The sequence below is a fragment of the Pan troglodytes genome, chromosome 23, assembly GCF_028858775.2.
Source record: "Pan troglodytes isolate AG18354 chromosome 23, NHGRI_mPanTro3-v2.0_pri, whole genome shotgun sequence".
Taxonomy (NCBI): Eukaryota; Metazoa; Chordata; class Mammalia; order Primates; family Hominidae; genus Pan; species Pan troglodytes.
Genome location: NC_086016.1, coordinates 47,570,853 through 47,595,242, shown reverse-complemented (window position 1 = coordinate 47,595,242; position 24,390 = coordinate 47,570,853). Strand labels below are relative to the sequence as shown.

The window sequence follows — 24,390 nt, the reverse complement described above, 5'->3', positions numbered from 1 at the left end:
AGCTGGTCCCTTAATGCCGCTGATGCGAGGCTCTAACAGTAATTACTTTGCAAGTATAATGAGATACTTATGGGTCCCTCAGGTGCCCAACCCATAGCACGATATGAAATATGAAGAGTTAAGCTGGTGGGTAATTTACACAACTGTCTACCAAGTCTCTCCACGATGATTAAGAAAAGGAAATGCCGGATTGAAAAGATGCCAAGCTTCCAGAGCGCATTCACGTGGCTCGATTGACAGTGGCAACCATTATCGTCATCACCGTCATCGCTGCTTTTAACGGTTAATGATAGTAAGCCTTCACACACGAATGCAGCACTTTGCAATGCACAAAGCCCTCTTGCACTCATGCTCTCCAGCGCTCCTCACTGCCATCTGGGAATCTCCACTTTGCAGATGTGGAAACTGAAGCTCGGACGATGGCAGTGACTCGCCCTGCTAGCCCTGCCGCGAGAGGTCTGCCTTTGCCTCCCTGATTCTGAATCAGATAGGGTCAGGACTCCCTCTCTTCCCCTGGGCTCCTCAACCTGGCGCCCTCACCGCTCACTTGCGGGCCCCTCCTGCCCTCTTCTGCTCCAGACGGACACGCCCTCTGAGGCAGGACTCTGATTGGACAGCTTGGATCATGTGCTCATTCAAAACCCAATCAGCAGCAGGGGGCTTGGCTCTGCATTCACCCTCCCCATGGCAGCTGCCCTAACACTTTTTTTTTTTTTTTTTTTTGAGACAGAGTCTCATTCCTGTGCCCCGGCTGGAGTGGATCTCAGCTCAATGCAACCTCCGCCTCCTGGGTTCATGTGATTCTCCTGCCTCAGCCTCTCGAATAGCTGGGACTACAGGCGCCCGCCACCATGCCCAGCTAATTTTTGTATTTTTAATAGAGAGGAGGTTTCACCATGTTGGCCAGGCTGGTCTGGAACTCCTGACCTCAAGTGATCTACCCGCCTTGGCCTGCCAAAGTTCTGGGATTACAGGTATGAGGCACTGCGCCTGGCCTGCCCTAACTCCCGTTAGGAGTATGGGAAACTCTTTTCCCAAAGCAGCCTGCACCTCGGTCTTCCCACCCCACCCTACTGAAGAAGGCTCCCAGAAACCAGCTTTGCTGAACGGCCTGGCTCTGGCGGATTTGCCCCCAGGCTGCAAGTGGGCGGCAGCACTCCCCCTACATGTCCCTTTCTATTTCCTGCCCCTCGCCCTGAGGCTTCCTTTCATTCTTGCAGCCAGCTCCCAGCCCTGCTTCCCTGCCAGGACCCCAATTCCCTAACTCCCTGGCATCAAGAGCTGCATGGATGTTCCCTGCACTTGTTTTGTCCCCAGATGTGGCTCCTTGGACCGTCCAGCCCCACACCTGGCCTCTTCTTTCCCACCAGCTACAGCGGCCAAGCCTCCAGCAGGCCTTGTACTTGGCTGGCCCAGGCTTGGCTTTGATGGACCAGTGACCCAAATAAGTGACCTTGGAAAGGTCTTCCTAAAGGTGGCGGAGACCATGTTCTTGAGAGTTGGAGTGGTGTTGGCTTGAGTGTGGGGCTGAGATCTCACCCAGTGCTAGAGTCCAGGCTGCGAAATGAGGCATAGGATGGGAGAGGTTCTGAGCCACAAATGGGGTCCATACCTAAGAGGATGGGATCAACCTAGGGAAGGATTTGGAGGAGAGGCGTGTGTGGAAACAGAGCCTGGATGCTGAGTCCCTGGAGGCCGGAGTGGGTCCTGGGGCACAGGGAGCCCCTGGCCCCACCACTGATGCCAATTGGGGTGTCAGTCCCCCAACAAATTCAGTCTGTCCATATCTATTGCTGACACAGGGTTTAGAGAGGGCTTAAATTCAGATAAATGGAATTTGAATTCCCTCTTTGTCTCTCAAATGTGTGAATTTTGGCAGCCGAGTTCCTCTCTCTGAGCCCAGTTTGTCCATCTCAAGATCGTGTGTGATCATACCCACCGCACTGGGCCACCAGGAGGAATGAGCGAAGCACCTCATGTCAAATGCCTGGCCCAGGCCTGTGTCTGGCAGGGACTCATGGCTGCGGAAGGGTCATTATTTCCCCCCAGGGATTTCTAGAGAGGATCAGGATGCCACGAGGGATGCTATTGCAAGCAAGTCACACAGAAGCCAGAGCCCTGGGCTTTCCTAGCAGCACCGGACATGGGGCAGGGAACAAACCCGAGCCGCACTTCTCAGAGGGTGGGCATGGCACTGAAAACGACGTGTGTAGGAAGCTTTTCCAATACACAAGCTGGGCCCCGCCCCAGAACCTTGAGGGGCAGGAGGAGCATTGAGACAACCTTGGGCGGGGTGACGCAGGGGGACGGCGGGGGGAGATTTCCAGTCCCTTAGCTGGCGGAAGACTCCTGAGCTGGCAGAGAGCCCTCTTCTTGAAAGACTCTCATGCACAGGCCATCAGGAGGATCACAAAGTTGTTTATTTTCCCACCTATAAGAAAAGATGGATGATGCAGAGTGCTGAGAAATTCCAGCCATTCCCCTGGTGAACATACTGGAGGCCCACATGAGCCTAACAGGCTGTGTCTTTACCAAGGGATTTTCCTCTATTTCAACAGAACTGCAATTTCCCTTCCAAGTGCTCCCCGAGGCATTCTGTCATGCTGCTTCTGGGGATAATTTATCGTCCACGTCTGTGCTATTCTACAGCAGCCATGTCCTTAGAACATAGAAAATCTGATGGGCCAAAAAAAAAAAAAAGTACCAAAATGTCAAATTTCATACAATCAGGGCAAGAACTGGTCTTCTTTTGGCATTTGGACTGGCTGCCCCCTAAAAAATGTCTTTCTTTCCTTGGCCCTTAGCCAGGCCCAGCCCAGAGGCAGAGAAAGGGGGTGACACTTAGCCTTCGCATTAAAAAATGAGCAAGGTTTTCAACCAAACAGTTGAGCAATTGGACTCATTTTTTAAACACCGAAAATACATCAGATGGACTTATTCATCTGGCTCAGCTTAATACATGTTGGCCTAATGCTACAAATACCTAACATTAAAAAAGTCTGAGGGTATAAACAAGTACAGGCCACAGTCACTGGCAGCAATGATTTGGCCTGGAGGTGCACCTGCGGCTGTGCGGCAGACCAGCCCTCAGAACCAGTACTCAGAGACGAAGATGTGGACGTTGACAACATTTCGGTGGGAGACCACGCCCCCGACCACATAGTTCATCTCCAGCTTCAGGACGGCATGAAATGGGCCCACGATGGGCCGCACCTGGCGCACGACACCTGCGGAGAGAGCAGAAGGTGTGCCGGAAGTTAGAAGGGACTGCAGCAACGTAGAGATCTGGGAAATGGTTTCCCTCGAGGAGTTTCAGAGCTAGAAGGAGGCGTAGACCTCATGGAGTCCCATCCTACGCCAGATGCTCGAGTCCCCTGAATAACGTCCCCTTCCAAGTGGTCAGCTCAGGCTCTGCTCCTGCCTCCAGGGACTGGTGAAAGTGAACTCACTACTTGCTGGGACAGCCTTTCCATCATGCACTGCCCAACCTGGAGGAAAGTTGCAGGTGTGAGCTTTGGAACTGGATGGCTCTGGGATCAATGCCAGCTTCTGAGCCCAGGTTTTCTGCTCTACCACCATTTACCTGACAGGTGTTTTTTGTTTGTTTGTTTTTTGTTTTTGCGACAGAGTTTCACTCTTGTTGCCCAGGCTGGAGTGCAATGGCGTGATCTCGGCTCATTGCAACCTCCACCTCCCGGGTTCAAGCCATTCTCCTGCCTCAGCCTCCCGAGTAGCTGGGATTACAGGCATGCGCCACCATGCCTGGCTCATTTTATATTTTCAGTAGAGATGGGGTTTCTCCATGTCGATCACGCTAGTCTCAAACTCCTGACCTCAGGTGATCCACCCGCTTTGGCCTCCCAATGTGCTGGGATTACAGGCATGAGCCACCGTGACCGGCCTACCTGAAACGTTTTAAGGGAGCCTAGAAGAGGGCCTGGCATGCAGTGGGTACCTGATAGACATCTTTCTCCCTCCTTCCAACCCCCTGTGCCCAGTTCTGACCCCTGAGAAGAAATGAAGCAGGCATATCCTCTCCCCCAGAACATCTGAGGATTGTAGTGGGCCCTGGATCCTCCTGCAAGCAGAGCACCCCCAGTTCTCCATGGTGCATGCCTCCGGACCCCTTGCTGTGCATGCCTCTGTGGAGGGTGACACCTGAGCTCACTGTTCAGTGTTTGTGATAACAGGGAAGCAAGAGGTGGCTGGAGTGACAGAGGATCAGAGCAGCAGTGGCATCCCCAGGGCAGTCAAAAGGAGGATGGGTGGTGCAGGGAGACTGGTGTCAGTTCTGGGGAAACAGCTGGGGGTTGCAGGGAGCTCTGCCTGTACCAGGGTAGGGATCAGGCAAAGACTGTGGCCAGAGGACAGGGCACAGACAAAGCTTAGCCACGGCAGGGTAGAAGAGGAGCAACCCCAGGCATTCTGAAGATTCCAGGGGATCAGGGTTGGCGGGTAAGGGAGTGGGTGCCACAAGTCCTCCCCAGCCTGGGCCCGCCATCTCCATGGCCCCCGACCAGGCCCAGCTGGCACTGCCTTCCCTCTGCAGGGCACCCAAAGCCTCACAGAGACTCTCCCATACTCTGTACGTGGTGAGAATATGGGACAGTCCTCACTGCACTGTGGAGAGGCTGAGGCCCTTTCGAGGCCTAGGTTCCCCAGCAACAAACGGTGCCATGCCCCTGTGCTCCTGCACTGCACGATTCAGATGCCCAGCATCTGCCAAGGCATCAGCTCCAGCTGTGCAGAGCGGCCTTCCCACCAGAGCAGAGCACTCAGCAGATCCCCTTCGCATGCACACATGTGCTCAACAGGCGCTGGGACAGTTCCCAGGGTTCCAGACATCATGAACAGGATGCTGGTTTCAAAGCTGGTGGGAGATCTAGGATGAAAGGTATGCACCATGCTCTGATGAAGGGTGTGCATTGTCCAGTGGGGGCGAGAATGGAGGTGGGGAGGGCTGGGGAGTCAGGACAGGTTTCTTGGAGGAGGCACCCCTCCTGCAGAGGAAGCTGCACAAGCCAAGGCTGCAGGCTGCTCCCCAGTGTCTGCGGCCAAACAGGCACAGACCTATGGGTGCTGACATTTATGAATGAACCGCCAAGGTCCCTTCTCCGTTCCACATGTTCTGACAGTAGGATTTGTCTAAGGTGGTGTTGAGGGTGGGGATGTGGGGTAACTATCTAACAGGTGGCTCTCTGGTCGTACCATCGGCCAATTTCTATGGCCAATTTCTGGTACCACGTGGCATCACTGAAAGTGACTTGTGGAGAGATGTGTACAAGCAGCTCTCCAGAGCTGGTGTGAGCGGTGTAAACGGTGTGAGCTGGCACTGAGACACCTGCTTGGATGCTCTGTGAAGAGCGAATATGGGGCCTGCAGCTTCACAACCACACGTTGAGAAATAGCTACTGTTTGCCACAAACGGCTGATTCCAGGCTGGATTCTGTGAACAGTTCCTCTGCAGGTTTAGGAAACGTGCACGGGGACAGCCTATCTCCAGCTCTTGGTGCCCAGGACACAGCAAAGGCTCAGGGGAGAACTGAAGGGTCAGGAAGGCCTTCGGTACGAGTGGCTGGTTCCTGGTCAGGAACATCAAGTTCACGCTCAGAAAGAGAATCTGGGCACAACGTTCCCCCCTTTCGCTCTCTAGGCTTATGTTTCAAAAGTGAAAGGCCCAGCGGCTGGGGTGGAATTTCAGGCTGTTCCCTAAGCAAACATGGGCTTTAGCTCCGATGGAGAGATAAGCACAGGCTTCTGCAGGCTGTCAGCACCCTTGCTCTGCCTGCTACCTGGTGATGACATTGAAGCTTTGTCCTGCTTGAAAGCCCATGAACATCTTCAGCTCCCGGCAAAAGACGTGGGCCTGTCACCACCCTGGGCTTGCCAGCAGGCCCTGATGACCGGGTCACTCCTGCCTGCCCCTCCCTGGGCTGGGTCTGCCCACCAGGGTCAGTGTGGGCTTACAGGGCTGAACCTAACACACCCCCGTGGGCCCCCTGTATGTCATATTTTTCTCTCCCCAGGCCCGAGGCCAACAATGGTGCCCCCGCTAGCCACAGTGACCTGCCAACTTTACTGGTACTAGGCGCAGAGACACTTTTTACCACCCTTCCTGGCATTCAGAGGTTTGGGGCTTGAAGGAGGAGGAGGAGAGGCTGGGTGAGCCTGTGAATCACTGTAGGGAGGAATGGCAGGCACCTCCACAAGCAACAGTCAGATATGTCTTTGTTTCAGCTGGGTGCAGTGGCTCACGCTTGTAATCCCAGCACTTCGGGAGGCTTAGGCGGGCAGATCACAAGCCCATGAGTTCGAGACCAGCGTGGGCAACGTGGCAAAACCCCGTCTCTACAAAAAATACAAAAATTAGCCAGGCATGGTGGTGTGTGCTTGTAGTCCCAGCTACTCAGGAGGCTGAGGTGGCAGGATTGTTTGAGCCCGGTAAGGTCAAGGTTGCAATGAGCCAAGATTGTGCCACTGCATTCTAGCCCGGGTGACAGAGCAAGATCCTGTTTCCAAAAAAAAGAGATCTATTTCTGTTATTATTATATTTCTGTATATTATATAGTTTCATATATGATATATAACTATTATACATATAAAACAATATATTATTAAAAATATATCTTATAATGTCAAATTTATATAACTGTATTTTAAATAGTTTAAAGTGTATTTTATAAATTTACATATAAATTTATATAATTATTAATTATATTTACACATAAGTGTATTTATAAATATAATTATATATAAATATCCATATTTGTTCATATAAAATGTTTACATTTACTCTAAAATTTATATATAAAATACAAACATGATAAATATATAATTATCATATTATGTTGATATATGTATATAATTATCATATGTTGATATATGTATATAATAATTATCATATTCTTATGTTGATATATGTATATAATAATTATCATATTCTTATGTTGATATATGTATATATTTACCTTAAAAGTCTAAATTTAAATACACACTCCTGGTGCATGTGGGACCATTAATATTATCAACAATTCCAATGCACAGAGGGTCTGCGCATGCTACGTGTGCCTGGCACTGGCTAAATAAGAATGTAGAGAAACTGAAGGTCTGTCCTCAGGGGTCAGTCTGGGGACAGAGAAAGAAGAAGTGCTCATGCAGTGAGCTCCATGTGGGACAGGGACCTGCCACAGACGTTCTAAGTAGGCCCTTTGAGACCTGCAGGATACGAACTGACCTGGCTCCGTGGTAGGACCCCCAGATGGGTTATTTGACCTTCCTGAGTCTCAATTTCCTCTTCTATGAACAGGGATTAAAAACAGCAAACTTTGTCCGGGCGTAGTGGCTCACGCCTGTGATCCCGGCACTTTGGGAGGCCGAGGCGGGCGGATCACAAGGTCAGCAGATCAAGACCATCCTGGCTAACACGGTGAAACCCCGTCTCTACCAAAAATACAAAAAATTAGCCGGGCGTGGTGGGGCACGCCTGCAGTCCCAGCTACTCAGGAGGCTGAGGCAGGAGAATCACTTGAATCCAGGAGGCGGAGGTTGTAGTGAGCTGAGATCGCGCCACTGCACTCCAGCCTGGGCGACAGAGCAAGACTCTGTCTCAAAAAACAAAACCAAAAACAAAACAAAAAAAACCCCCAGCAACCTTCAAAATCAGAAACAAATCAAACTCAATGTCATCCTTTTTCTTTCCACTGAGAAATGACCACTGGCTATCAAAAAGCATTCTAATATTTAAAGTGATCTGACTCCCAGCCAAAGCGTGGCTGAATTCTTAGAAACATACAGCAGGTGTTAAGTATTTCTCTTGGACTGATTTATGAGAGAGGAAAGCCCTGAACATATAGAAAATGATTGTCCCTAAATACATTGCACCAGAGTACTTCACGAGGTTTGGTCTCTACAATGGCTGAAGACCGGAGCTCCAAGCTGATTGTAAACAGCTGCGTGGTGAGACGAGCAACTCGAAAGGAAGTAAAGGACCACACTAGGGAAAAGGGTGCTGTGAAGGGGAAGGGAGGCGCTAGGCTGAATCACTGATGGTCAGATTCGGGGCCTGGATTTTCTCAGGTTCTTTGCATTTAACAAGAAAAGTTATTAAGGTAGAAGAAGTAGGGATGCTGCGAGGGTCGAACAACAGACTGTACGGCTGCACACAGCAGGCGCTCAAGGAATGTGCACCCCTTCCTGCCCTTCCCAAATCCGCTTCTCTATCCCTCCCCTCTGACCTGAAGTCCACACTGCATCTCCCAGTCTGTGCACAACCCCACTCAACCCAGGACCCCCTTTCCCAGGCCATGCCCTGTCAGCGGACCTGCCCACACTGCTCCAGCCTAGCCACATTTTCCTGGGTTCTGGTTTGGGGAACAGGTTTCCTCCATCTCCAGGCTAGTTCAAGCATGACTTCCACCTCCTTGCCCTCACCTCGACTGAACCCAGGCCAGTGGCTAGGGAGGACTTCATGAAAGAGGACCTAAACAGTTCAGCTGGTCCTCAGTTCCTGGCACATAATAGATGCCAAATAAATGCCTGCAGAATCAAGATTCTGATACCACTTTTCTTCATAGCTTCCTAACTACCCATCAACCCATCCATCCACTCACCAATCCATCTATCCATCCATCCATCCATCCACCCACCCACTCACCAATCCATCAACTCACCTACCCATGGATCCAACCATCCATCCATTCACCCACCCATCAACCCAACCATCCACTCATCCATCCATCCATCTATCCACTCACCCATCCATCCATCCATCCATCCATCCGTCCATCCATCCATCCATCCATCCATCTATCCATCCATCCATCCATCCACCCACCCACTCACCAATCCATCAACTCACCTACCCATGGATCCAACCATCCATCCATTCACCCACCCATCAACCCAACCATCCGCTCATCCATCCATCCATCTATCCACTCACCCATCCATCTATCCATCCGTCCGTCCATCCATCCATCCATTCATCCATCCATCCACCAATCCATCCGCTCACCTACCCATGGATCCAACCATCCATCCATTCACCCACCGATCAACCCATCTGTCCATCCACCCACTCACCCACCCATGAATCCACCCACCCATCCATTAGAGGCTACTCTGCACAGAGGAGCTTTAAACAGGAAGCTTTAAATTGGGTTTTGAGGAATAAATAGGAGCCAAGGAAGCAGGAAGGACAAGTGCAAAGCCCAAAAATATGAAGGTTCAGGCCGGTTCTGGGAACGGTGTCAATCTTGGGGAGAGGCAGGCAGATGAGGCTGAGCCATGTGCCTCATCTGGTGGGTACTGCCCCAGGACCTCACTTCGTCAGTCTCAGAGAACCAAGAAGCTGGGTCATTTCCTGGCTGCCTCCCCATCACCAATTCTACACCACTGTTCTTTCAGAACCACCACCAACTTCTCTAACACAGGGAGGCAAGGGAAGGAGGAAGCAGCAAGGAACACTCACTGCCCACATGCAACATCGCAAACATGAGACAGCTGCCACCAGGGGCCTGGTTCCATCCATCCACTTGATCCTACAGCCTCTGATTTGCCATGTCTCATGTGCCAGACACTGGGACCAGCTGGACTGCTTCATAGAAGTCTTCCCTGGACCCCCTATGTCACCTGGCACCTGGTCTCTTTCCACTGCAACACTGCACCTGCTCATTGCAGGGGACGCTCACAGTCGGCCTCCTTGTTCAGGGACAGTGTCAGCTCATTTCTGCCCCACCATCCCCAACCCAGGCCCTGGCAGGCCCATGGTAGGCCTTCTGCCATGATCACGTCGTAAGATGAAGGCAGAAGAAGAACAAGAGAGAGTGAAGGAAGGAGAGAAGGAAGAAGGAAAATCAGTCCCTGAAGCCTCACAATCTAGGAACGAAGACAACACTTTGTCCTGAAGGAAAGGGGAGCCACCGAAGGCTCCGGGCGAGAGCAGTTTCATTTGGAAGGACCACCCCAGCAGTAAAAGGCAGGACAAAGAGGTGCATTTCCATCACGCCTGGCTTGTCTGTCTTACCTGCCAGGGTGTTTGCCTCCTACCTTTCCGAAGCCCCAGAAAGAAAAAAAAGGCCACAGTGCTGAGTTCAATTGTGTTAATCTTCCAAATCCTCATCCCTGGCATTTCTGCTTCAGGTCTCAGACGCTGCTGGTATCCCTTGGCGTGTCTGTGCCTCTTAAAGATATAATTAAGCACTTTTTTCTCCCTGTTGAAAAATGTAGGTCCCCTCGGGCGCTTCACTTTCATGTCTTGGCTCTGCTCTGTAAGTTGCAGCTGATGTGCTGGGGATCCAGGATCCTGAACACGAAGTGCTCGGGTCCAGTGGGGAGACCTTCGCTGCCTCTTGGGCTCTGTGGTCCACATTCTCGGCCCCATCTCGAAGCCATCTTTCAGCTCCTGCTATTTGATGTTGCACTTGATTGTCTCTCCATTGTTTGAAATGATGACAGTCAGTGGCGGGGGGTGTGGGGCGGGGGGGTCTCTCTGCCTGAGTCTCATGTCTCTGACAGTAGACACTGGTTTATAAAGAGACCTAGAGTTACAGCCTCGAGTTCCTAGGTGGCTCTGCATCGACCAGCTGTGTGACCTTGGGCGCGTCATCTTCCCTTCTAAAGTGCAGCCTCCAACGTGAGGCTTGTGATTCTAGCTGACAAAGTGTAATGGAGTGTGCAGGGCTGTCAAAGAGCATTTTAGCAAACCAGATGATGAATCAAGAGACTGCACAATATCTCATACCAGTGCAAATTAACTGTGGCCACCATGTGGGGCCAGCCATGAGCAGAAAGGAAGGGAAGTGTAGGGCTGTGTGGACAAGGTGCTGAAACAGAGAGGCCAGGAGCTCAGAGGAGACCCAAGCAGGCTTGCCCATCACAAGCACCGCAGGCAACTGCGAAGAAGCAAACAATCACCAGCCCTCAGTAAATTCACCCCAAGAGGCTCCCCAGTTCCTGCAGGCGAGGACGAGCAGCACAGACCAATGGCAAAGAGGAAACGTTGAGAATATGTGCGGCCAGGCGTGGTGACTCACGCCTATCATCCCAGCACTTTGGGAGGCCAAGGTGGGTGGATCATCTGAGATCAGGAGTTCGAGACCAGCCTGGCCAACATGTCGAAACCCTGTCTCTACTAAAAATACAAAAATTAGCTGGGCATGGTGGCAGGCGCCTATAATCCCAGCTACTCGGGAGGCTGAGGCAGGGAGAATCACCTGAACATGGGAGGCAGAGGTTGCAGTGAGCCGAGATCACGCCACCACACTCCAGCCTCGGTGACTGAGCGAGACTCTGTCTCAAAAAAGAAAACACAAAAAAGCACATGGAAGTACTGTCAGCACTCACAAAGCCACCAACTAGAGTGTGGATGGACTGGAAAGAGGCCACACAGCAGGAGACATGGGTGGAGACAGAGAGACCCTATGTGCCCACAGCCGCATTCAGCCCCCATCGCAGTTAGGGATGAGACACGGTCGCCCTCCTTCTCCTGGGGAGAAAAATGAGGCGCTACTAGTAGCACCTTCCAGATCACGGAGCTAACAGGGCCGCAGGTTTCCGTCCAGCTGGGACTGACCTCAGAGCCCAGATCTTCCCATCCCACTGCATCCCCTTCCTCCTGTCTGCAAAATGGCGCGCAGGACACTTCCTTCCTCCTGTCTGCAAAATGGCGCGCAGGACACTTCCTTCCTCCTGTCTGCAAAATGGCGCGCAGGACACTTCCTTCCTCCTGTCTGCAAAATGGCGCGCAGGACACTTCCCGACTGTACTGCCCTTAGCTGACTCATAAACACACGGCAAAAACAGCAGAAAGCAATTAGAGAGAATCGCATCAGAAGCTGGTGGTGCAGTCGAAGGGACTGAGCTCCCGAAACCTGGTCTTCTCTGCTTGGCTGAGAAACGCCATAAAAGCCGGGAAGCAAGGGGGACAGGTGTCTGGGCTGCATATTTAAAATACCAAGTGTCAGTCAACATGTCTCAGCAAAACTCATCATCCGTATTTCTTGATGGTTATAAATGTGCTCCTTCCGCAGGTCTCCCGTGAGCTAAATCAGACAGTTTGGAGGGGACAGCTGAAGGTAGCTGAACGAAAGAGACAGCTCCCAGGGTGCACCTTTCGCCTTCGGGAAAAATATGAAGGGAAATGTCAGCTTTGGACTAAAGCCCTTCAGCCTTCACCTGTGGCGAGGGAACTAACATTTCTGCAGTGTTCCGTCATCACAGAGCTCACTCACATCGACTGTCTCTCCTTTCATCGCAAACGCAGGCAGCGGGGGCTCACCGGGGAGAAAATTTGGCTCTGTGTGGTTACGTGAGTTGCTGACAATCACACGGCCAGCAAGCAGTAAACCAGAACTGGAGCCCAGGCCCTGGGCCACTGCCCCTTCCACCAAGCTCTGTGGCCTTGCCAAAGGAAGACAAGGTCTGGGAGAGTTCTGGAAGGATCTGCTGTCTGAGGCACCTCCTTTTAGGAGAAATGAACTTGTGACTGAGACTAGAGGGATAAGAAATCATGTCCCCTCCCTCCGTGTGTCTCCTGAGCCGACCTCAGCCTCCACCCACCTACCTGCTGGGTGGGGTCCTCCTGGGCCCCCGACCCAAACTCGGAGTCCACTCCAATCTCTCCAGACGCCCCTCCCAGATGGACAATTCAAATCCAAGCACGCCAAACACTGACCCACCCTCCTCCCCTAAACCCACTTCCCTTCCTCCCCTACCCCTCACTCTCCAGGCAGGTACCCCCAAGCCAGGAACTTGGAGTCGCCCTCGACAGGCCCCTTACTCCCATCCCTCAGGTTAAACCATCACTGACGCCAATGGATTCTATTCTTAAAGGTCTCCAGACTCTCCTCCCTTCTCTCCCCACAACCCCACCTGGCCTCAGTTCCGGCCTCATCGCATCTACCTGAACACGTGTACCACCTTCCTTTTCACCCCTCCCATGCCCCTTCCCACTGTGCTCAGAGCCAGGAGGTAAATCCAACCGTGGGGGCCCACTGTAGCTCTGCAGCGGGCTCTTCTCACCCTACCCCCACCCGGGCTCACAGCAGGTGAGACACATCTTGCTGAGGCCCATGGCCCCGTCCAGCCCAGCTCTCAGCACACTGCCCCAGCCACACTGAACCCCTCGCAATCCCCCAAGGTGAGGGGGCCACGAAGGGCAGGACGAGTTCAAGTCTTGCCAACTTCACTCAAAGACCTGGGCACACCAGAGGGGCCAAGTCCTGCCCTCTGCCTTCCGGAGTGAAGGCTACTCTGCCTCCTTCTACAGATGCAATGAAGGTCTGGAGGGATGGGGGGAAGAGAGGCTGGCCCGGCGGGCAGCCCTTGAGTGCAGAGAGGGGGTCCTGAGCCCCAGGCCTGCAGGTCAGAGCAGAGCCCTCTCTTCTCTATCTGACAAGCACAGAGCGCTTGCTGTGGGTGGCTGCAGTGCTGGGTGCTGGGGTTACCAACATCACCTGGCCCTGGTCTGGCTCTTCATGCGGCTCTCAGCCACTGGGAGAGCAGGCACAGGGGATTGGGGCAGCAGAGGCTGATAAAGGTAAGCAAAGCTCCTTTGGGAGAGCTTCGGAGAAATACACACCCCAAACCGGGAACTGGTGTCATGGAAGCTTCCCCAACGGGTTAACCTTGAACTGACTTTGAAGAACGAGGTGCCCAACAAGAAAAGGGCGATGGGAGGGTGCTCTGCGGGGAGGGTGGAGACATGAGGCAGCTTGGTGCTCTCAGTTTTCCTGAGCAGATGAGAGTAAAGGAGGGAGGGCGAGGGGAGAGGCTGATGAGAGGGGCAGGCCAGTCATGCCCCTTCTCTCTCCTGGAGCCATGGGAGCCGCTGCTGGAGTTCAGCAGGAGGGGACAGGTGAAGTTGGTGGAGAACCATCACTTTCTTCTCCTTTACTCCTGAGAGGCGCCATGAATGAGCCAATTCAGGGCAAAAAGGGGCCCCCTGCTGCAGGGCCATGGCACAGAGCCCCCCCAGGCTGGAGCAAGGCCACGTCCTCAATGTCCCTTTTCCAGGCCATCATCCCAGAGGCTCGCGAATCTGCAGATGACTGTCTGCGCTGCCATGGACTGAACATTTACGATACACCTACACTATGGACCGTGCTCCATGTTGTCAGGATGCAGAAGTGACAACTGAGATTTCAGGACCGGGTCAGGCCTCAAAGAGTAGAACTCTGCCCTCCCCAAGGTCGCTGGGGAAAGTCATGACAGCAGGAACCCCACAGAGTCCCAGCATGATGTGTGCATTCTTAATTCATGTCACCTGAGCCTGGAAGCTCCTGTGTGCCTCAGTTTCCTCATCTGGAAAATGGGAATAATGATCTACAGGGTTGCTATGAGGAGCAAGTTATATATAAAAAATATATTTTTATATATTTTTTATATATATAAAAAATATATTTTTATATATTTTTTATATATATAAAAAATATATTTTTATATATTTTTTATATATATAAAAAATATATTTATATATATAAAAATATATTTTTATATATTTTTATATATATTTATATATATAAAAAATATATATAAAAATATATTTTTATATATAAAAAATACATATATATGCCCAGAAGAGTGCCTGGCACACCACAAGGGCCACACAGGGTTTGCTGTTAATTTGAGGACTGCGATAGCCTTGGCCACAGATGGAATGTTCCTAGCAGAGTCCGCCTGGAAGCACCTGACATCCTCCCGGTGCTGGCCGGGTAATGGCGGGCACTGAGATCCTTTCACAGATTTAAAGACGGTCAGGAGAGGCCACCAAAAGATTCATATCATCGTCATTCCTTTTTTTTTTTTTTTTTTTTTGCTAATACTGCACAACATGCCTCTACTGCTGTTTGGCTAAAACATTTCATTTTTAAAAAAGAATAATTTATGAATGTGCCCAGTGATATTAAAGGCTTTTCAGAAGGTGCAGACCAGCAGCCTAAGAGGGTCACAAATCATTCCTGCGGGAGGCTCTGGAGACTAAGAGGCTGTTCCCAGCCCCTTTTAACCCCTTGGTGACTCTGGAAGTCAGCAGGTGTGTGGGATCCTGCGGCCAGTTATGGGCAACTGCTGGGGGCTGGGTTGGGGTGACCCGAGTGGGTGCATCTGTTCTGTGTGTGTGTAAGAAGCAAGGACAAACAGGGTGACAGAGGGTAGCCTTGCACGAATAAACCCCTGGAGGCTCTTCCGTCTAGGAATTGTTTGGTGGAATTGAAAGTCAAGTGAAGAAACTCCCAATGCCACAACTCCTGGTGTTTCCCTTTTCACGACACCCCTCTCCCCAGCACAAGCATTTCTCTGCTCTGGTTCACGACAGACTTTCCAGAAGGAGTTCCCCAGGCACGGCCACTCCGGCGCTCTGCCATTCCCTCTGCCTGGAGCCCTCTTCCTCCAGATCTCTGTGTGGGTCACTTCCTCAGCTCCTGAGTCTTTGACAAATGTCACTGACCACCAGATTTAAAGCTGTACCGCCATGCTGCACCCCGCCTCCCCATTCCCCTCCCCTGCTCTGCACAGCCCTCACTACCATCTGACCGTGTATATATTATGCTTGTTTCTCGTCTGCTCCTACCCTCTGGGATAAAAAGTGTATGAGAGAGGCGTTCATGTCTGCCTTAGTCACTGCTGCATTCCTCAGAGCAGGACCTGCCCCCAGGGATACACACATTACTCGTTGGGAGAATGAGTATGAGGAGAGTTGCAAAAGGGGCTCATCTGGGGCCACTGGAGCACAAAAGAAGGAGCTGCACACTCTGCATGTGGAGCATGTGGAGGGCATCCAAGAGGAGGTGACAGCTGACATCGGCTTTGAGGGATGAATAGGAGTTCACCAAAAGGAGAAGGAAGTGAATGTCACGGCTACAGTCCAGGAGAGGAGAGAGGCCATGGAATATTTGGGGTCTGAGGCCTGGGCTGGAGTGGCTAAAGCAGAGTGGAGGGAAGAGGAAGGAGTAAGATGCAAGCGGCTCTGCAGAGCCGGAAGGCCAGTTGGTAGATCTGGGTGCTTCTCTCCAGCCTGGAGCCCAGGCATCCTTGAGCGCTGGGCCCCCAGGGGTAAGCCCCACTCTAAAAGATACAGCAGTGACCACAACTGACAGACAAGCACAGATTCCCTACCTCGTACACATTTTATTCTGGAGGGTAGGAGCAGGCGAGGGAGGTACGAAGCTCTGGGCTGAGGACGTCTCTCTGGCCGGGCAGCGGGGATGGATGTGAAAAGTGGGGCTCTGGGCTGAGGACGTCTCTCTGGCCTGGCAGCGGGGATGGATGTGAAAAGTTCTGGGCTGAGGACGTCTCTCTGGCCGGGCAGCGGGGATGGATGTGAAAAGTGGGGCTTAGAACACAGACACTGCAGTCACAACAACGCCGGCTGTGGGTGTGGGGAGTGGGTTCGTGCCTTCCAGCATCAGGAACCAGTGGCCAGGCACATTTTGCCATGATGCGCACGTACATTACGAGGGGAGAGGCTCCGTGACGTGCTCGTGAACCTCACATCCCATTGACAACATCTGGGAGGCGGGGTACCCGCAGGTCTGAGAAGCAGCCCACATGCCTCGCAGGAGTCCCCCAGAAGCTCACGAGAACGGCAGCATGTCAAGGTCCCAGAATAGGGACCTCTGTCCCTGTACTGTCCGTAGACCCTGTCCACATGGCCTGGCCCAGCCCTTTCTGCTGGCTCCCGGTGCTGTGGATGGCCTGATGTCACCCACCGACAGGCATCACTAGGACCGCATCCTGCCTGGGCCCTCGGGCTGACTCCAGGGTGAATGGATGCGGCCCTTTCCCACGTGGCCCCATTCCGGGCCCTCCTCTCCTCCTTCCGAAACACTTGCTCACCCCCCACCACCTTTCACCTGCTCAGTGTGTGTCCCTGTCTTCCCACCCCTGTGATTCGCAGTCCCTGATGGCTCAGGCATGTGTCCGTGGGGACCAAGCAGGCACGGGAGATGGAAATTTTCAGATGCCCGCCAGGTGCTAAGTCTTCCAGCCCAAACCTTGACGAGCACCACTGCCTTTGTGCAAGGCAGACGTCTCAAGTTTGGCTTCCTTCCACCCTTCCGCTGGGACCATGACAGTCCCGTCCACGGTGACACCGCACATGTGGAGCTGTGTAATCTCCCAACCTCTCTGGCTGCATCGTCTCACCTGCGCTACACCAAAAAGGCCTGTAGAGAGGGGTGTAGCTGACCCCTGGGGGTTCAGCAGGGCAAGACAGTCCCCTCTCCCCACCATGCTGTCTCCTCCCGCAGAGGCGGCCACGGCAGGGGGTGCTGAGCGGGCTGTACCCCGCCAACCCTTCCTAGCCAGGTCCTGGGCTGGAAAACCAATCTCGGATGTGCAGTGCGGCACTCACATGGACAGGGCGTCTCCTGGGGCTGAGGCCTTGAGCTCTGAATGAATGCTGTCCACGTTACTGCAGGTCCAGCCCAGGCTGTCCAGGGGCCACCCACTGAGCAGGGAGGTTTCCGGGACTGGTCCCTGGGGCCCCCTGTGTGTCTCACTGAAGTAGGCTCAAAAGCAGAGACTGTACCCCATTAAATGCTACCAAGCCCTCTGAGGGGTCTGGCCTGAGCCCAGGAGCTGCTGCAGGGAGGGTCACCAGCTTTGTGACGGGGGTGACTTCTGAGAGTTTTGGTATCTGGGGAATTGGGGGGCTGATAACCTCAAGGAGGGATAACAGCAGCTGTTTCGGGGGACTACGCGCCATCACGCAGGGCACAGGGCCTGATGCCTCAGAGCCCATCTCTGCCCCATGGGGTCACGACATAGGGAGCAGAAAAGGTGTGTGTTCTCCTTCCATCTCCCAGTCTCTGAGAGATCCTCATCCCCATGCCCTCCACCTCCTGGAACCCTCGGTGACACCCCCAGCTCAAGATGGAGTCAGGCCGCAGCTGATCCCAGCCCAGAGGAGGCCGGGCCCAGCACCCTGGGAAAGAACTTGGCTGCCGGCCAGGGTGTGGCCCCCGGGGTGACAGGGCTGTGTCTCCCAGAAAAGAGAAAGCACGTCATCCCTGGGATTTGCCGTGAAAGCCAGGACAGGGCAATCACTCATCGTCGGGCAGGGACGGCTGCGCTGTTGTTTTTAGGTGGAATTTCTGAATCTCATTTGTAATGTGTACTGATCCCGGGCAAAACTCTCCACATGGGCTGCAGGACGCGGTCAGCGGCACACATTTAACCCCTTAAGAGGTAGTAATTTTAACGAGGTGATCTGGGCCCTGCTGGCTGGGACAATGGATGGTCTCAAGCCTTGACTGAGGCCTTGCCTGGCCAGGGGGAGAGGTACAGCTAGGTAGATATCTCCATTCATAAGCCCTCGTACCGGGGCTGCTGCATACAGTTGAGCAGGTTGTGTACTGCAAATAGACTCACCGGTGGATGGTGCTGCCTAGATTTTGCAGTGCACAACACATTCAACTGTACATAGCAGCCCTGCCACACGCCACTTCTCTCTCTCTCAGACATGAACTGGGATGACACCAACCCCTAAACCACAAGCACTTTCAGCTGTGGGAACTCTGGCAGGATGCTATGGATGCTGGTGGGGAGCTTCTTAAAAGCAGGATGCGTAGCTTGGATGTAGATTTGTTCTCCAATACCCAGTGCAGGGCCTGGCATAGAACAGTACCCCAGGATGTTCTTGTTGAATGAATAAGATAATTCAAGGATGATAGGACTTGGGAGGCCTGCTTGCTGACTTGCTTCCGGCCAGGCCAGCCTCACCAGCCCAGGCCGCGAGAGCTGCCTATTAAGTAGGTCCTGGGCAGTTGGAGCCACTTTGGGCTGGACGGTCCTGGCCCTGTCCCATCATCCTTGATCTGGCCTGTTGTCCCCTAAGAAGGCTCCGGGCTCCCACCAGCCCTTCATTTCCAAACTTCTTCCTCCCAGCGGCTCATTTATCCTCCAGACTAGACCACTCTTATGTTAAAATAGGCACAAACCTCAGTCCCTATTACCCTGCAGGGCGAATATTATTATGGCAATTTTACTGAGAAGAAAGCTGAGGCCCAGACAGGTTATGAAACTTGCCTAAAGTCACACAGCTGGAAACAGAGAACAAAGCCGCGAGCCCAGAGCAGTTTGCCGCAGCCACACAGACCCAATCATGCTTTGCCTAAAAGGGGCCCCTCACGCCATTGCTATTTTTCAAACGGTAAACTTGAAATTGGGTAATAATCCTTATACACCCACAGATGGAATTTAAAATGCGATTTCAAAACATAAACTGTGGTAGTTCCCTTTAAGGGGGGGTGTGAGTGCTGCAGGAGCGTGTTGACACACTGGCAAAACTCAGAGGCTCCCACGACTCAGCACAGACAATGTGGGAAAGCGGCTGTCAAGTTCACTTTCATGGAAAAGCCAGGGTGTTGTGCCGGCTTCTCATCCTATGTTGCCTCGGCACGCATTCTGAATGTGCGTTTAACTCTCACACCAGAGCAGGGCTCAGTCACCCTTGCTGCGGGTTCCAGTTCTCCACCTCCTCCCAGTTCCTCAAGGCGGTTGACCCAGAGGACTGCCTTATACCACCACCTCCTGGGGGCCCCTGCCTTATGGGACAGCTGGATACAACCCAAAGACCCTCACACCTACATCGACAGTGCAGGCCTATGCAGAAGTGACTCCCATCCGCCACCGCATGACCTCAGGGAACTCCTGCCTGCTCCAAGCCCCCCAATTAGAATTCCTCACGGGAAACCTGCCTGGATAACACCCTGGACCCCAGTAAAGGCTTTGGTCCCACAGGTCTCTCTCTGTCTCTCTCTCTCATTCTCTCTCTCTCTCATGCTGCAGGCGCTTCCCCTTCCCATTGGCCCTGCAAGGGGTGCTCCCCACCTCTCTAGGACCTGTGAGTAACAAGCTGCTTCTGTTACTTCCTGTGTTGATTGTGCTGTCTTCTCTGCGTCTCACCTGACTGGCACACCAAAACCCAGCTTCCTTCCTGATCAGGGCTAGGAGGTACAGCCACTCTCAAGAGAGACGGCAAGGCCAAATTAGGAAGAACTGATATTTACAGAACATTTAGGTTTCCATCAGTATTTACATCCTGTGCACCCACTGTGTGCCAGGCACTGCTGGGAGCTTTCACATACATCGTTTCATCTGATTCCATTAATGAGACGCAGAGTCTCCAATTAGGGCGTTTCCTTCCTAAATGTAATATAGGTGACCATGTCTAAGGTGAGCAGCTGGTCATCCACCCTTCGATCATGTGGACTTCATCACTGCCATGCTGCTTGGCAAGCCTTGCCCCTGCCAGGAGCTGAGGATCCAAACCCTTCAGCTTCTCTAAGGAATCCTGCAGCAGCTGAGCCCTTAGAGCTGCCTAGGGGGCTGAGGGGCTTGGGGGACAACAGAGAGCTGACTTAAGGACCTGCTTGGGAAGTGCAGCTCCAACTCGCTGGCTGTGGGACCCTGGGCCAGCACTTCCTTTTTTTTCTTACATAAATGGTGATACCAGCCCCAGGGTGGCTGTCCCACAAGGCTGCTCGAGGATCTAACAGCATATGGTGCTTGCGAAGGGGCTCTGGGCACAGGACGGGTGGACGTACAGGGAGGCACCAGGTGATTCCAACGCAAAACTGCCAGCAAAGTCTCCAAATACTGTCCCTGGGCCCAGGGCAGCCTTGGGCTGGGGACACAAGGTCTGGTCTTGATACTACAGGACTGTCCTTTCTCCAAGCCAGAGAGTATAAAACATCTCAGAGATCAAACCCTGTGCATACGCACTCACCACTCACACGCACCCACACACACACACACACTCCACACCCAGCCACACATGCACTAAATCATATCAGAGGGCTTGCCCAGAAACAACTGTGCAGAGTGGAGTGGGTCTGAATGTCTCCTAAGACGCGTAGGTTTTCATTAAAGCCCATTCCCAGCCGTGAAGCTCCTGCCCCAGCCTAGAAAGATCCTCCCTAAATTGCAGCCAGCCCCAGCATCTATCTGCACCGGGTGCGGCTGTGGCTGTCACTGGGGAATCATTGAGGCTGGGAGGGGTCCTGGAAAGGAGGCAGGTCTGGGGGTCCCAGGGAGCAGCATGATGGGTCGCCTGTGTGACCAAGGATGAGTGGGCCCTCGGCAGGTAAAGAGCCGGAGAGAGACCCTCCAGGACCTCGCCATTCCGCAGCATGGTGACATCTGAACCTCATCTTTTGACTGCCTGGACATACAGGGAGGTCTTTCCTCATCAAGGGCTGGCCCAGGACCCAAGATCGCATGGCCGGGAGCACTGTGACTGTGTGAAAGGAGGTGCTTCACTACTTATCCTCTCCCGCTGGGACTCAGACTCAACCACTGCTGACAGATGCCAGCCAGTGTAGATACCAGCTAGTATAGACCAGAAAAAATAATCAGGGCTTAACATAGGCCATGGGGATGGGGAGTCCCGGATCTGGGCAGTTCAGGTCTAAGCTCTATCCTCGAACACTTCCTGGCTGGGAGATCCTGGGGACTTGGCTCCTCCGGCCTCAGTCTTCTTACCTACTGAGTGGGTACAACCTCAACCGCAACCTCAAGCTGCAGGAGGCCCAGTGGGTTAAATAAAGCAGCGGGATCTGGAAGCTCCATGGGCAGCACAGACCTCCCGTGGCTCCCGTGGTCCCCAGGACAGCATCCACCAAGGCCTGGCCCTGCAGCCCCTTTCGGCCTCCCCTCGACCCTCCCTGCACCCTGGGTGCTCCAGCAGCCCCAAACCGCAGGCTGTGCCCTCCCTTCCTGGCTCCCTGCCTCTCATCGCGCTGTTCATGGGCCAGCCACAGACGTGGCTGTGAGTTTGGGTGTCCCACTTGTCTGGCTCACCCCTCAGCCTCAAGACCCAGAATGTGTGTGACCTCTTCCAAGAAGCCTCCCCTGACTGCCCCATAGTCATGCCCGTGCGACAGGAGGGGCTGGCCTGCAAAAAACTACAAAGACAACTCCGTAGCTCCCTGCAACCCAGGAGGCCCAAGGGTCAGGAGGTCCACATGCAAAATTCGTCCGTAGGCCAAAGAATTACTTCACCTGCAGGCTCTCTAGCTCCTGTTGGCATTGGCAGGGTTTTAACAGAAATGTGGCCACAACCAAGCCTCATAGCACACAGATTTCCCTCCCTGGAGAAATAGGGAGGGTGTTTTTGCAGGCCAGGCCCTCCTATCACACAGCCATGACCCTGGAGCAGTCAGGGGAGGCTTCTTGGAAGTGGTCACACACATGCTGGGTCTTGAGGCTGAGTGGAGTGAGCCAGACAGACACAGATGTGGCTGGCCTTAGAGTTAAAAGGAAGTGGTGATCTGGAGGCTGGAGGGGAAGTCTGAGGCTCAGACAGCAGCCACAGCCCAGGGGCCCGGGGAGCCCGGGTGGCCTCGAGTTGCCTTTCTGTCTCTCTCATCCGCACGCTGATGATACACAGCCCGCCCCTGCTGCAGCCAGGGCTCCCCCATTAGTCATCAGTCAGGAGATACTACCTGAAAGATCTCTTCCCAGAGCACCCCGGATTACAGGCTGCAGAGCTGAGAATGAATCCAGAGCCAGATAAGGAAAGCTTTGTAGTGGCCTGAGAATCCCTCGGGCATTAATGGAGCATTTTTGCACAGGGTGAAAACGCATTCTTCATTTTTCTTTGACAGCCGGTTAAAGAGGAATGCAAGGGGGCTTTACAAAGACAACGGCGCGGGCCCTGCTGCGGGCTCCTCCATCCCCGCTAAGAACGGGTCTTTCAAGGCTACATGAGAGGAAGACCCGGCCCTTGCAGGTTCTTAGTGGACTTGGGGCATTTCTCCCTCTTCTTCTGTTACTCTGGGAGGACTGAACACGGCGAGCCCCGGGGCCTGTGCGCTGATTGTTTCTCTGGGACACCCAAACTCACGGCAACTTAGCCCACCACAGCAGCAGTCAACCCTGGGCTCCGGCTCTGGGCGGGTGTGGTGTTTGGGGAAGACCGGGCTCCAGGCCCGCTCTGGCCCCAGCTCTGAGTGGCCTCGGGCAAATCTCTTGCCCTCTCTGGCTCTCGCTCTTTCCTTTGTTAGAGGAGATAATCCCACCGTGTCACAGGGTCCTGGCGATGATGAAACCCTGGCTCCTGGTCATCACAGGTGCTCACTAAGTGTCACTCCCTCACATGCAAGGACACTCAGCTCGGGCCTCACCTCCTCCAGGAAGCCCTCCTGATCCGGTGCCCAGTGTCCACACAGGGCATGGCCTAGAACAGACAGGTGTTCAGCAAGCACCGTGAGTAGGCGGCGTTCCCTGCCGTGTGCTGCAGGCAGCACAGAGCTGCACGGGGCTTCCCAGGAGGCTCAAGAGCCTCCCACGCTCCCCACCAGGAGCAGCGGCCCTGGAAGCCGCTTTCTTCCTCTCTACCACCGTGAAGGGTTTCTGCCTAAGTCACTGCTTGAAATCAGAACTGCACTGCTAAAAACAAGTCTGAAAACATCCCAGGCCCTGCGGTTTTTCAGTTGCACAGTCTCAGGCGGTCATTTAACTCAGCTCCCTCCTTTGCCCAAGGGAGACAATCATGACCCGTCGCTGGCAGTGTCTGTGAGGACTGGGGAATGCGGGGGTGAAGGTGCCCAGCAACGGTAAGGAGCCGGCGAGGGTTCAACCCCATGTTTTCAGGGCTGCTTCAGGCTGGGCTCGAGTCCAACGGTGGAAGCATCTATTACCAGGTGGACAGGCCAGGAGCCGTGTGCTGGGATGGCTGCCCCTAGGGACCAGGAAGCTCCCAGGATGTATGGAAGTTATTCTGGGCAGAAGAGGAGGGAGAAGGAAATAGGGATATGGAAGCCCAAGGAAGAGATCTCAGACAGAGAAATAAGATCAGCGCAGTGGGGACAGAGACAGGAGCCAGCCAGCAACGCAGCCTAGGTCCCAACACGCAGGGCTTGCCTCCCTGGTCTCAGTCCTCCACCTGAGATGACATGGGCACCAGGTCAACTCCAGGAGCCCAGCCAGGTGGGGCATCCTGCACACAGACCGAGGCGTGGAAGAGGCAGGGGCCTCCCCAGCACACAGGGCTACAGGCACGACAATTCCAAGGGCCAGGCTGGGGCCCTCCCCCACGCAGCCCCGGCCCAGAATTCCAAAGACCAGGGCACCCGTGACCAACTGTGCCGGGGGAAGCCGCTGGGTCCTTGTGGCCTCATCCACATTCTGTTCCCAGAAGCCCGCTGCCGGGACGGCACCTGTGATCATCTCTCATACCCTGGGACTCCTTTCCATTGCCCACTGTGTCCCTGATTCACTGTGAGAAGACTGGCAAGCCCCCTCGCCCTTCCGGGCCTCGGTTTCCCCTCCTACGAAAGAAGGAAGGGATGGTCTCTAGGAGCCTCCAGGCTCTGACATGCCAGGATTTTCTGCCCCAGTGGATGGGAAGCTGAGAAACAGACACTCCCAGGTTGGTTCTGTCTGGAG

The 24,390-nt window shown here is 53.6% G+C and overlaps 1 protein-coding gene across 1 annotated transcript in view; it reads right to left on the bottom strand.

The window, feature by feature from the left end:
- Positions 1 to 2,398: 2,398 nt before the first annotated feature.
- Positions 2,399 to 24,390, bottom strand: part of FBLN1 (fibulin 1) — a 99,775-nt gene continuing 77,783 nt past the window's right edge. Inside the window, exon 17 of the mRNA XM_016939387.4 lies at positions 2,399 to 3,227. Coding sequence (XP_016794876.1) covers positions 3,088 to 3,227 — 140 coding nt within the window. The 3' untranslated portion in view covers positions 2,399 to 3,087. The remainder of the gene's footprint in view (positions 3,228 to 24,390) is intronic.